This window comes from Mus caroli, chromosome 17, assembly GCF_900094665.2.
Source record: "Mus caroli chromosome 17, CAROLI_EIJ_v1.1, whole genome shotgun sequence".
NCBI classification, from domain to species: domain Eukaryota; kingdom Metazoa; phylum Chordata; class Mammalia; order Rodentia; family Muridae; genus Mus; species Mus caroli.
In genome coordinates this window covers 80,220,077-80,234,522 of record NC_034586.1, presented here as the reverse complement: position 1 = coordinate 80,234,522, position 14,446 = coordinate 80,220,077, and the positions used below count along the sequence as shown (strand labels likewise).

The 14,446-nt window shown below is 44.8% G+C and overlaps 1 protein-coding gene and 1 long non-coding RNA gene across 2 annotated transcripts in view; one reads left to right on the top strand and one right to left on the bottom strand.

Moving 5' to 3' along the window:
* Dync2li1 (dynein cytoplasmic 2 light intermediate chain 1) overlaps positions 1–13,768 on the bottom strand; it is a 29,175-nt gene extending 15,407 nt beyond the window's left edge. Inside the window, exons 1-5 of the mRNA XM_021149080.2 lie at positions 13,665–13,768; positions 11,833–11,950; positions 9,374–9,408; positions 7,380–7,449; positions 4,793–4,881 (exon numbers count right to left, since the gene is read on the bottom strand). Coding sequence (XP_021004739.1) covers positions 4,793–4,881; positions 7,380–7,449; positions 9,374–9,408; positions 11,833–11,950; positions 13,665–13,672 — 320 coding nt within the window. The 5' untranslated portion in view covers positions 13,673–13,768. The remainder of the gene's footprint in view (positions 1–4,792; positions 4,882–7,379; positions 7,450–9,373; positions 9,409–11,832; positions 11,951–13,664) is intronic.
* A 77-nt stretch (positions 13,769–13,845) lies between these two features.
* The window catches only part of LOC110283694, a 52,630-nt gene continuing 52,029 nt past the window's right edge, over positions 13,846–14,446 (top strand). Inside the window, exon 1 of the long non-coding RNA XR_002376875.1 lies at positions 13,846–13,901. This is a non-coding gene — a long non-coding RNA (uncharacterized LOC110283694). The remainder of the gene's footprint in view (positions 13,902–14,446) is intronic.

The window sequence follows — 14,446 nt, the reverse complement described above, 5'->3', positions numbered from 1 at the left end:
TTTAGCCAACTGAAACACACACACACACACACATGAATGCTTTAGAAAATGTTCAGAATAAGTATGTAGACATTAAATCATGGCCAACATTTTTTTTTTGAGACAAAGTTTCTCTGTTTTTCTGTGTAGGCCCAGCAGTCCTGGGATTGACAGAGATGCGCCTGCCTCTGCCTCCCAAGTGCTGGCGTCACATCTGTGCACCATCACGCCCAGCTCAGAGCCAACATTCTTACTCAACAGGTAAATATTCTGCTAGGAGATAAAAATGATGCTATTCAGGTTTTTTGTGGGGTCAGTCAAAGCAGCTATTTTGGGTAATTCATACAAAACAGTATCTAAATTCTGTGCCCGTGGTCTCAGTTTAGTAAGGATACTTTAGATACTAATAGCAAACATATCTGTAAAATTACTGTCTAGCTCGTCATTTCTATGTCACCTAATTAAGTTTATAAACAGTCTGCTTCTCTAAAGAGTCATATACTAAATATGTACTAGTAAAGAAACGAATTTTACTCTTAGAGCTTTAGCGTACCATGGTTTGGTTCTGTTTTATAAGACGGTTGTAACCTTTTTACTATAGTCAAATAGTACAACATAAAAATCACTTTTAACCCTGAAAACAGGCAGAACAGAAACAGATTAACTAACATTTTGTTTCTAGCACTGTGTCTCTCTGTCCCTTCTTTACAGAAAATGTTAGCTAAGTAAACAGCTTAAAAATTCTTAAAGTGAGACTGGTCCACAGGAAATGCTCTTTTGCAAGTTAATCTGAGAGGGCCAGGCCAACTCCGTGCCAGGCTTCAAGTGGGCAGTTACGAATGCCTAAATTTCTGTTTCCAAGAACTGGGCAAGTCCATGCAGTCCAGGCCTCAGAAGCTGCCCCTGCCACCTGGCCTGAGGCAAGGACAATGGGTCAGCGGCAGTGTCCAGACTTCCTCAGCTACATCCTCAGCAACAGTTTCCAGACCTCCCCAGCAAGTTTCCAGCCCCCACACCCCAGTAATGGAATGTCTGTAGAGATGGACCCAGCAGATTAACATGGAGGTCACCTACCCTGGAATTCCCTAATGTGCTTTAAATCAGGCTGTGAGCTCTCTTGGGTGTCTTTCTATCTTGGTAATGAATGGGAGAGCCCAGCATTCGGGACTTCTGCAGAATAAAACACTCTTTGCATTTACATACTATTTGAGTCCAGGGAGTCATTCTTCAGTGAACTGTGGACCCTTACAAATCAAAGTCTGTTCTATGAACATTATGTCAAGGGTAAACAATATTTAATTGCATGTGGCAATACATCAGTTTCTCAATGTGCCGGGGTTTGCCCTAAACAAGAAAATTATGTGTTAAACTAATTCCAGTTTAAGAACTCTCTGTGGCTCAACTACAGGAAGGAAGAGCCTCACTAAACACACCCAACTTTGGACCCAGACCTGGGCCTAATTCATTACAACCCGGTCCGTCCCCTCTCCCAAAGCTGGCTCCAGCTGTCCGGGAGCCTAGGGACAGGACGTCTCAGACCCCACGCAGTGAGGTATTAAAGAAACATGGAAAGTTTTCACCTCCTGTAGAAACCTGAATTTCCACGAGTCTGTCCTGCCTAGTTACATACAAGTCTGTCCTAGTACAGGCAGAAGTGGGCCTCTGCTTGCAGCCTTCCTGCCTCTTGGCAACACAAGGTGGCAGCGGGCTCTTAGCTCCTCCCCACCCTCCCCATCTCCACTCTTACTGCCTCTTCTCAATGGTCAACTACAAACTTGCTACCTCCTAGGAAGCTTTTCTTATCTCCATCCAAGAGCCGGGCAGTGGCGGTGCACACCTTTGATTGCAGCACTCGGAAGGCAGAGGAAATCTCTGAGTTCAAGGCCAGTCTGGTCTACAGAGTTCCAGGGTAGCTAAGACTACGTCAAACAGAGAAATCCTGTTTGAGAAAAAAAAGTGGGAGGAAGGAAAAGGAAGAAGAAGAAAGAGGAAAAGGAAGAAGCAGCAGAAGGGAAGAAAGAAAGTAAGGAACAACAACAAACAACAAGGTCAAATGCTGTAAGTTTTTTTTAACAAACCAACCAACCAGCCAAAACAAAATAAAAGAAAACCAAACCAAACCAAACAAACAACACCCCCTCAACAACTAATGTCGTAGGGAAAAGGTATTTATAAGCAGAATCGCAGGGCCTCCATGTATATACACAGCCTAACTGAAGGGCCTCCATGTATATACACAGCCTAACTGAAGGGCCTCCATGTATATAGGCAGCCTAACTGAAGGGCCTCCATGTATATAGGCAGCCTAGCTGAAGGGCCTCCATGTATATAGGCAGCCTAGCTGAAGGGCCTCCATGTATATACACAGCCTAACTGAAGGGCCTCCATGTATATACACAGCCTAACTGAAGGGCCTCCATATATATACACAGCCTAACTGAAGGACCTCCACATATACACATGCAGCCTAACTGAAGGGCCTCCACATATACACAATGCAGCCTAACTGAAGGGCCTCCATGTATATACACAGCCTAGCTGAGCATCTTGTCACCAAATGAAGCTTCCATTACTGGGAACAGTTTACACCTAATTAAGTTGTTGGCCAAAGGGGCTCCATTCCAACCCCCAAACAACCTAGGCTGTTGTCAAGGCTGCTCTCCACAAACTGGCAACAAGGCCCCACCGCTAAAGGCAACATCTACACAACACACTGAGCACAGAGAAATCAAGCTGGTGACTACACAGAGCCTTCACCCCTGTGGGCTAACGTCTTTGGAACAACAAGGTGCTCTGCGTACTACTGAAGGAGAAACATATGCACCGACTCAGCTACAAACCCTTCTGTGTACAACAGTGTCCTGCCTACAAGATGTGCTGGTGCAGCGGTGCACAAGGCCTGTGAGAGGAAACAACCGAGATCTGACTTCATTTAAGGGCCAGTCCAGAAGAGGGAACCCCACCCCACAATGCTTGCATAACCAAGAACCCGACACTAGAGAGCTTAGGGACCTTGGATAAAACTAAACACTTGTGTGCCACTAAAAGAACTCGGCAATTTAGTGACTACTAAGGACACTGTGCTGCACTCACAGGTCAGTAGTGTTCAGCCACATCCAAGACAGGAACAAACAGAGACCCACAGCCACACATGCTGAGAACCAGAGTCCTGGGACCACTCAGCCTTAACCCTACTGTCTCTATTGAAGGCTTCCCCTCTCAGGGCTCAGGGCACCCTGCTGGAGAGGAGGCGGAAAGACTGTAAGAGCCAGAGGGGCTGGAAGACACCTAGGAAACAAGGTCCTCCAAATAAACAGGTCCTGTGCACACATGAGCTCAGAGACTGAGGCAGCATGCACAGGACCTGCATGGGTCTGCACCAGATGGGGTCCCAGAAGCTATGATAACCTTACAAATGAAAACCTAGCTTTGTCCAGTGGAGTCTGTGGTGACTTCTTAATTGTCAACTTGACTACAACTGGAATGAACTAAACCCCAAGTGGCTGGATATGCTTGTGAGAGATGTTTTTAAATCTGAATCTCTGAGGTGGGAAGATTCCCCTTTAATCTGGGCCACATCATCTCCTGGCAGCCCTATCTAAAGGCACGAAGAAGGAAGCTGGCTCTCTACTTCCTCTCACTCTTGCTAGCAACTCCATTTCAGGATTCCAGCACCTACTGCACAGTAGCTGAGACATCCAGCCTGCTCCCCACGGCAAAGCCGAAGAGGAAGCCTGCTGGTGAAAACAGTCCAGTTGTGGGGCCGCAGGCCATGCTGGATGCCTTACTGTAACTCCAGCTCTGGGAGAGCTGATGCTCTCTTCTAAGCTCCACAACCACGGGCACTCATACACCACACGTGAGCACGCACACATGCACACACACACACATGTACATGCACATGTATGTATGTACACACAAGTACACATACACACACTCACCCACACACACATACACACATACCTATGCACGCACACACACACACACACACACACACACACACACACACACACGCATGATACTACTTGCTTTTAATCCTTGAACTCAGAAGGCAGTCAGGTGGATCTCTATGAGTTCAAAGCTACCTGGGGCAATATTGCCAGACCCTGTCTCAAAACAAGTGAGAATAAGGTTCTATGAATGAGAAAAGCAGCTGCCTTGTAAAGAAGACACGATTTTGTCTCTAGGGCTCTTCATGCCTGAAGTGTGACAAATACTTGTGGGGTCCTCTGTATTCGGTTTAGGCAACAGCAATGGTTTGTGCCAGTCTCTAGTAAGAAGTATTCCAGATTTAATGTATTTTTTTCTTGGCTAAGATCAGGTCCCAGCAACACAGAAATGTCACAAGTTTCCACATCTGATATGGCCAATGCGTGGGAGCATCTGTGGGTTTGGGGTTTACCCCTGGGTTCTGATTCAGTAGAGACCTCTCCTCTTCAACACAGGCATCCTTTGGATGGAGGCCAGTGCCATTAGTGTGTTAAACTCCACGAGAGACTGACACCAGCCAGCTGAGACAAATCCCGTGGCTGAGTTAACTCACACTAAGATCGAGTGGGAAGAATCAAGCTTTTCATTCATACTTCTGAAAATGAATTCATCACCCAAATCCTCGTGGACACTTTTCCCTCTAGCAGGCTTATAATTCACATTGCTGGCAGCGAGCACCTCACGTGCTCAGCCCTGGCAGGAGCCTCGGCTCTTTCAAGACTTCTCTGGAAGCACTACGGTCCCAGCTCATGGGAAGGAAGGGGCTGTGGTCACCCGCAGACACTATGAACCTGTCCCCTGGAAGCCGGTGACTCCCGCTCACCTCAAGGTGTCGACTGTGATTGGTATGCTGATTAAGTCCAGTAAGGAGGTTCCTCCACCCAGTTCCCAAAAGTGAGCAATGTCTTTTGGCTGAAAGAAAGCAGAGGGTTTAAAAATATTCAATTTTAAGCTCTAAGTGTTTTGCTATACTTTATTAGCACCTAGCCATAATAATTATAGGTGCAAAATATTCAGCCCTCATGAACCCTTTTTTCTTTCTTGAAACTTTTTCCTTCCTCTCTTCATACCTTGAACTACATCAAATGCATTCTACAGAACAAAGGAGCGGTCAGAGATAAACGCGTTCCCGTGAAAATAAAGACCAATTCTGTTTATACCTAGTAGAAGATACTCACAGTGCTCCCTTCATAAACAACAATATCATATGAAATATACACTGAAATACAATTTAGTTATAATTCAGTTGTGCACGCTCAGGGTTCTCGATGGACACATGATAGTGAACTAGAGCATTCTGATGTAAAGTACGGATGCTCACAAATGAGTGGGCTGTGCAGGTAAGACCTGAGCAAAACCTAGGCCTAGGTAAGACTGTTCCCCGAGGACCCCAAGAGGCTACCATTGGTGATGACAGTTGTGTGGGGGGGTAAGGCTAGAGTGCTTTTCAGTTTGGAAGGCTCTTAGCTAAGAGAGGATCGACAAGGCTAAGCAGCCATGCAGTTTGAACCAGTGTGATCCAGGACTACCCCTCAGGACTGCCCACTGGGGCGTCTCCACATCATCAGCGGATGCTCTGAAGAGCAAGCACTTTTGTGCTGTGCAAGCAGCTGTTGTGTGTTCCATCTAGAACTCATAATAAAACATTTAACCTGACAAAGATGTGAGGCTCTGAGAAGAGATTTAGAAAGTCCCCGTGTTACAGTCCAAAGCAGGTGACAGGCAGTCGTCACCTGGGTTTTCATGTGCCTGCTGCCATGAACAAGGATGGTGGATGGCAGTTAAGCTCATTTTAGACGAATATATGCTATTTTCCTTTCCTCGGGACAAACTCTCATAATCTCTAAAACCATTTTACTGTTGTTGGTACTCAGTCACTAATGTTTGTGGAATCAATCAGTTTTCACTGGAAAATCTCCCTTGCTTCACAATGTGACAAAGGAAGGTTTTACAGCCCTTCTCAGAAGTCAAGATTGTGAGAGTGGTTTCAAGTTTCCCATAAAAAGGATAGCTCACATCATAAAGCATGTGAATCACAAAATGAGATGCTCCTCCTGCGTCTCAGTGTGTCCTTTGCTTCTTAATTTCCCGGTTTTAATAACCCACTCTTGTAGGTAGATCGGGAAACCAATAGCAGGCATTTTCGATTCTTGTACATTTATGTGTCATATAACTCTTTCTTTCTTTTCCTTCTTTTCTTCTTTCCTCTCTCTCTCTCTCTCTCTCTCTCTCTCTCTCTCTCTCTCTCTCTCTCTCTCTCTTTCTTTTGTATTTTATGAGACAAGGGCTCACTACACAGTCCTGACTGGACTGGAGCTTACTATATGGACTAGCCCGACTTTGAACTCACAAAGATCCACCTGCTTCCACCTCCTGAGTGCTGGGATCATGGGTGTGTCCTACCAAAGCATTCTTTAACACACTCTCTAGTGGGAGAACATTGGGACTAGATCATTCTCTACAAATGTGCTTCTGTATGGAGTACTAGGACCTTCTCTGGCCTGTTCTTCCCACACTTACGTTTAAGAAATGGTCCCCTAGGAATTTCTGTCCCCACACCACATGTTACTCTGTGTCAGGCACGCTCCCGGCAGGCCTCATGCCCAGGAGCAGAGTGGACAAATGCAGTGATTCCAGGCTTTTCTGTGTGGCTTTTGTTGGTGTTGTTGTGGGTTGGTGGGTTTTGTCTTCTTGTCTTTGTTTTGTTTACTTCAGCTTTCCCCTCACTTTTGAGAGAGAGAAAGAATCTGAAGCTGGGGGAGTGGAGAGGAGGGGAGGATCTGGCAGGGCTTGGGGAAGGGGAAGTATGCTCCAAATACAGTGTGTGTATGACAAGTCTAGAGATAATTCTTAAATTATAAGAACGGAGGCAGTTATTTTTATTTGAAAAAGAGAAAAAGTGCCATCTATATTGTAGGTGGTCAAAGAACCCTAGACCATGAGCTCCAAAGAAATCTTACTTCATGCTGGGCTGCCGTCACATGTCTGTCTGTAACTTATTCATACTCAGAAGCCGAGGCAGGAGGGTTGCAAACTTGGGGCCATCTGGGCTACATAATGCGTTTCAGGCCCGCCTGAGATACAGAGTGGAAAAAGAAACAAAACCCCAAGGCCCAAAGCAAAAGCACCACACACGGAACAAGGAACTCACAATCAGAGGGGCAGGAGTCGGCCAAAGAACTGGACGGACATTGTAAATAAACCTTTTTCAACCCTTTAAGGTACAAAAGAGAAAGCTAAAATGTTCTCTCAAATCACACAGACTTCCTGTCAGCTGAGCTGCATGTGAGGTTAAAGCCCACACCTGTGCCGTGCACCACTGGTGGGCTTACTGTTTGCAGATAACGTAAGCTATCTCAGCACCATGGCCTCCCACCTGAGGCTGGCACGGGACTCCAGGACGGACTCACCGTGTTGTGCCCCTTGGTCTTCCGTCCGTAAGTGTACTCCAACGCTAAGGTCGGCTTTGCTGACTCATCCCTGCACGATAAAGGCAGACGTTATTAGCATGATGGTGGGCCATTCTCACCTCCTCTTAAACACTTTGTGAATAATATCGAATATTTTATATTAATAATGGGTACTGGCACCGAGGTAAAGCTATAACAGTGTTATTCCACAAGGCACAGACAAGCCCCTCAAACACTGTCCTGGGGCTGTAGTGGCAGAGGCGGGAGTGAACAACGATGCCCGATGCCCAAATGGATGGCTGCCTTGCGGGGCCAGCGGAGACACAGCGAGCGGGCAGCGCCAAGGGCCATGCTCTGTCCCCATTTCTGTCCCCAGCTCTCTGAACCCATGCCATGTGGGGAATACTGACTCGTTGGATCAGCCTCGATGTCTGAGCTGAGAACCAAATGCCAGGCACCGAGTAAGGACACTGTGGGAGATTTTTATGTTGTTCTTTATTTCAAATCTCAGCCAAAATATGAGAGTTGAAAAAAAACTATATGAACAAGGACATAAAACCAACAAATGATTTGGAAGATATTTAAATGATCTAATAAATTACTTATATAACTTTAAATTATTTGGAAAGCAATTTATGGTATATATTTGTTTTAAATGTTGTAAAAAAATATATGCACTAAACCATTTTGGCATACCTTTTTAAGTGTGCAGTTCACAGTGTGAAGCATCTTCATTCACACTGCTGTGCACCCAATCCTCGTGACTTCTCAACTCCATATGCACTGAATAATGTCCCACATCCCTTCCTCTCAGGCTCAGCTTCTCCCCCTCACTTCTGCTTCTGTGAGACTCGCTGCTTGAGGACCCCATACAGAAGGAATCAGACAGCTTTGTCTGTTTGGTGACTGGCTCATTTCACATAGCATAGTATCCTCAAAGTTCACACACATTATAGAATATGAAAGAATTTTTAAATGGAAGACTTCCTTATGTAGATGAGTAGGGCCTGCATGCATGTGTGTGCACCATGTGCATGTGAGTATACAACATGTGCACGTGTGTGCACCATGCATGAGTGTGTGTGCACCGTGAGCATGCCGGGTGCCTGTGGAGGTCAGAGGATCTGGATCCCGTGGAGTTACAGATCGTCGTGAGCTACCGTGTGGGTGCTGGGGAGCAACCCTGGGTCCTCTGCAAGGACAGCAGGTACTGCCCAATGCTGGCTCTCTTTCCCTTTCGAGGTGGAATAATATTATACTTAGTGCAAACTAGGAGAACAAAGGCCACGAATTTAGAATTTGTGATTTGTATATTTCTATTTGTTGAATATTTTGAACTTTATCTTGGCAGATATTCTTGGTATGCACACCAAGTATTATTTAGTTATGTCTCCTTAAAGATATAGCTCTTAAAGATATAGCTCTTAAAGATATAGCTCTTAAAGATACAGCTCTTAAAGATATAGCTCTTTTAGGAAGCAAATTACTTCCCCTAAAATAAAACATCTAACACGGTTAAACCACAATTTGAAAAATCGTTCCGTGTCTGGGTACACTACAAGAAAGCCTAGATGAACAATTCCCACCCAGTGCGACAGCTTGTAGTGCTTTAAACTAGTGTTACACTGGGTGGTTTATTATAGAAAACACTGATCACAATCATTGCTCATTAATCAGGCAGAGTAAAAAGAACGTACACACCACAGCGACACAGCCCCAAAGTATATGAGCACCGGGAGGTGACATTTCTTCTTTGAACAGGAACATCTAGTATCGATCCTGAATGCTTTTGGCTTTCTTAGTCTTATCTTTAAAGGTGCCCTTAAAGGTTGTATTCAAGATTCGGAATATCTTTAAGGTTGCAATTAAGTTTGAGAATTAAATATTTTGAGTCTCAAAATTATTCCTTCTTCCGAGCCTTTTGAGGCCTAACTTGTCTGTTGTAACTGGAACAAACCGGAGTGCTGTGTTAGAGAGGTTGACGAAACACTTACCTGTCAAGACACCTTAGGATAATGGTAGTCTTTCCCTAGACATCAAGAAGAAAGAATACTGTGTTAATGTCACCCACATGTAAAACTTTATTAGTGTTTGTAACTGTGGTCCAAAATAGCTTTTTAAATAATTTGAATGATAAATTACCTGGAAACTAGAAACTTTCAGAACTGCGTCAAAGTTTGATAAGTGGGAAAAGTGAGCTGTCAAACTTCTATCACAGAGTAACCACACCGCTATTATTATAATTATCAAGTCCACAGATGACAACAGTAGCAAATCACATCTCACGCTCGTGGTCACCTGACAGCTGTCTTAAACTTCCTTAACTCAGCAATGCTAATTAAGGGTTAGCCTGACAAGAGCGTTCTAAAATGTTTCCATCCCAATTGTCGAGGTGGAAATAAAGACACAAGCTAACACACAAATACAAGCTGCGCTGTAGGAGCACTGGCGGCGGCTGACAGCTCAGTCACCTGCTAGAGACCTTGCTTTTCATTCTAGAGGTTTCAACTTCCTTTTTAGGAGTCAAGAAATATAGGCTCTGGCTACTAACTGTGAAACATAACCTGCAACCTCCCCAGAGACTGGTTCAGTGGAGAAGTAAATAACTATTTGAGAGATGGGGTGTGAACTGAACGCAGGCCCAGCCCCACTGCAGGAAGCCCCTGGGCTCCAAGGAAAAGTTTGGAAACCTTGCCAAAGAGACAATCTCTCTCTGTCTCTGTTTCTGTTTCTGTCTCTCTCCTAAATAGGCTATAATTTTTACCAAAAGGCTAGTAATAAACCACTCCCGAGTATATGTGCAATACGATAAGATTGAATGAACTTTTCATAATACTATAGAACATATAACCGTGTCTGCCCCTGACAGAAAACGGCTCAAGTTCTATACCCACTGGTGTAGGAATTACAGCCCCTGGGAAGTTGAAGCATGTTCAAGTCTAGCCTAGGCTACATGTAGTGGAGGCAGTCTCCAAAAAACCGAAACAGTTTTTAAATTAAAAAAATATTACAAAGAAAGAAAATGACTCTACTCACAATAGCAAACTCGTGTTGGCTTAAAAACTGTGAGGATAAATAATTCCTATGAGAATTTTATTTATGTGTCTGTGTGTTGTGACATGTATGCTTGTGTATGCATGTTCAGATTTAAATTAAAAACTGCAGTGAATAAGCCAATAAGAAATTTGGAGAGAACAGAAATTAAAAATAAAATGAAAATACAATGATTAAACATTTACTATCCATAAATTGTTTATCTTTTATATACTGATTAATATATAACACATTAATACAACAGAACAGGTTATATATAAAAATTTCACCCTGCTAATTTTAATTCACATTAGTGAATTAAACACATATTTTTACATTTTAAATCTCTTATTTATTTATTTATTTATTTATTTTTATGTGTATGGGAGTTTTGCCTACATGTGTGTGGCACATGTATGCTTGGTGCCTGAGGAGAGCAGAAGAGGGCTTCTGATCCCTTGAGATTGAAGAAACAGCTAGTTATAAGCTGCCATGTGGATGCTGGAACTCAACCCCAGGTCCTCTGGAAGAGTAGCCGGAGTTCTTCAGCCATTTCTCCAGCTCCAACTTGTCTCGTTATATAATCATTTATACCAGTAAATATAATTTTTTAATAACAATGAAGATGAAAACCCCAAATGGGGATGTCTGGTGTTCTGGTGACAATTCTGAGGAGGTACTGAAAAAAAAAAAAGAGGGGTTCTCAGGCTGCCCACTGAACATGCAGCCTCACCGGTACAGAACCTAATTTCTGTAAGCTTCCTGTCCGTGGCCTCATAGAATGAATAGTAACTTTAACCCCAAAGAGAAACCAGCCCGATGCTACACAGGCTGTAGCGTCTGGAGGCTCACAAGCCTTAATCCTTTGTGGACAATGTTGCTAGCAGCCCCTTCTCACACGCAGGAATTCTGTGCATGGACATGACACACCCACTCTTGCTGGGTGTCCACGTCCCACGTTTTCCGTGCACTCGATTGACCTCACAGAGGATGCGGTGTGCCACTCCATTCTCTTCACACCTCCCACCACAACAACTAAGTCTCTCATTACATCACTAACGCAAGTCAGCCATCCTTCCTAGAGATTCCTAAAAGTGAAGTCACCGAGTCCGCAGTGTGACAGCCATTAAGAGACTGACTTCCTGAGGGGCTGACTCGGAGGACCCTGGCCTTTATATGCAATCAAAGCAGGAAGCACAACAGTGTCAAATTATGACATAAAAATAGTTGAAAGTCTTGCAGACACTCTGTTCACGATTATAACTTACCCCCGATCTGTGATAAGCCCTTTCTAGTTTATGCTAAATCAGGGTGGACATTTGATTAAAGAGTGTAGAATATGTAAATTTTATCAACATATTAAGGCAAAACTTGTCACTGATCGCTACATTGTGAAGACTGAAAACTATTAAAGGTTTACCCCGTTTTTACTGCCAATGAAGAAAACAGATTTTTCTCCGATTTCAGCTCCGTCCCCTTCGCTCCCATGACTTCTCCGTTTCTCTACCTCAGCTTTTGCGATTTCCCAGAGAGTTTCACTGCATAAATAGAAAGACAAATGTCAGAGAAACAAAAGGAATCCTTAGAGATATTATTTCCCGCATAGAAATTTTATTTCAGTAAGATTTATAAAAATACTATTTCTTGATAGTCAATAGCTAGGTAAAACACTAGAGGAGTTCTTTTCTAACTGTCTTCACTTGGAAACGGCTCATGGAGAGTACTGACAGAGTGCCCTAGCATCCATTCCTCTGCTGTGAGCAAACACCGCAACAAGGCAAGGATTTATTTGCTTCACATCTCAGGAGTCACAGTGCGCGGGTAGGTTAAAGCCACAGCAGCTTGCTTCAGCCAGCCAGTCATACCCACAGCCAAGAGCAAAGAGAATGACCACATGCCTATTTGCCCTCTTGGGGTAGGCTAGCTGTCCCCAAGCTCCAGGGACCCGCCTGTCTTCACCCCTCCTCCTAAGTCCCGCGTTTACAGACATGGGTCCTGCACCTTAGGTTTACCAGCTCAGGTCCTCATGCTTGAACATCAAGGAGTTTATGCACCGGGTCATCTTCCAGCCCTCACCAAGTATTTGTTGAGCAACTAATGCATGCAAGCCTCTATGCTAATCCTCTAGCTCAAATCTGCTGTCTCTGAAATGTCAATTAAAAAAAAAAAAGAGTATCTGCTTTGGGGGCCACAGTGATTGTTACATTGTCACTGTTCATTTAGTTTTAAACCACCAAAGCTATTGATGGCCTATAATTATTACCAGACTAGAACCTGAATCAGGGCTGGTGATAAAGTTAAAGCGGTTACCGTGCCTGCCTAGCATGCATCAGGCCCTGAGCTCAATTCCCAGAACCCACGAACAAAACGGGAGTGTTCTAAAATGTCAAAACAGGAAAACAAAGTCAAAATCGAAATCCCGAATGATCTGAACTCTTATTTCACAGGCTGAGAATTCTGCTTGCTCTGTTTACACACCAGTTCTCCCAAAATATGGTTCTCTGTTTCTCAAGAACCCAGGGAAAGGAAAGGGTTCTTCAATCTGCCAAAACCCAAACAAACAACCACCCCCCCCCCCCCACCCCCGCCCCTTGCAATCACAGTTTCACTACAGTAACCTAAGCTGACTCAATTCCAGTCCGGAACTTCATAAACTCTACTGCAGCTCGTGCCTCCTATCCACAAAGTGGCGAAAGATCTATACTGCGCTCTGGTGGACCCTTGGCCCTCTCCCTGACGTCTTGGTAGGCCATTCGGAGGGAGATTCGGGTACTTTAAAGGGTATTCCACAAGCCATCAAGTTCCCCAACCCTGTGCCTTCAAGGAGATGTTACACTTTCCTCCGAGGTACAGAAGCCCTGTGCCACCAGGCAGGGGCCCCTGGGGAGAAGGCTCTGTGGTCTGGTTCATCGCCATGCGCTGGCCCGCAACAGCATGTGGCTATCGAAACACTTCACTGCAGTCAGCGAATGGATGGAGTTGAAGATCTTTTCAAATCGCTTTCTTTTCTAGTTTGTGACAGAATCCTCAAGTTCTAGGTCGGGTGTGTGTGTGTGTGGGGGGGGAGGATTTGAGTAGGAGGGTGGGATAGGGATGGGGGGTGGTGACAGCAAGGTACTACTGCTCCGGCCAGCCCCACATCGCCCACATCGCCAGGGCTGGGTACCTCCGCTCCACCCTTCCGTGTCCCTTCCCTATTCTGGTGGGAAAGAGGGGAGGTCGTGAGAGCCCCGCAGGCCGGTTCAGCAATACCTGGGCATGGTGGCTGCGCCGCCCCAGAGGTCCTGGGCTCCGCGTGAGGAACAACCCTGACCCAGGCGGGCTGCAAGCACCTAGTTGGGCCAGAGAATGCAGGCTCCCCGGCTGCCATGGCAACGACGTCATGGCCGAGGTTGCGTCCCAAAGAGCAGCCTCATGGGAAGTGTAGTTCTCGACCTTCAGCTTACTTCTCCGTATTCAGCATCAAGCCCTAGGATGCCAGATGATATGGTGAGCATGCTCATGCATCTGGATTGAAAATGTTGGGGGCTTGAAGGGTTTGTTTGTTTGTTTTTGTTTTTAGTTATACGGAGTGCAGACTGTATGCCAGGAGCCTCTGCTCTCTTATCGTTACTTTTTTCCTCTAGTGACATGATTTGGAAGCTGAAACAATGTTGGGCAGTTACCTAGTAACACATAGGAGGAAAAAAATTCAACCGTTAAAATTAAAACAAGGAACAAGGTGTGCGAACTTTTAGCCCAGTTTTCTTCTTCTTCTTTCTTCTTCTTCTTCTTCTTCTTCTTCTTCTTCTTCTTCTTCTTCTTCTTCTTCTTCTTCTTCTTCCTCTCCTCCTCCTCCTCCTTCTTCTTTGTTTTTTTCTTTTTTTTAATTTTTAATATTTTTATTACATATTTTCCTCAATTACATTTCCAATGCTATCCCAAAAGTACCCCATAGCGCCCCCCACTTTCCTACCCACCCATTCCCATTCTTTTGGCCCTGGCATTCCCCTATATTGGGGCATATAAAGTTTGCAAGTCCAATGGGCCTCTCT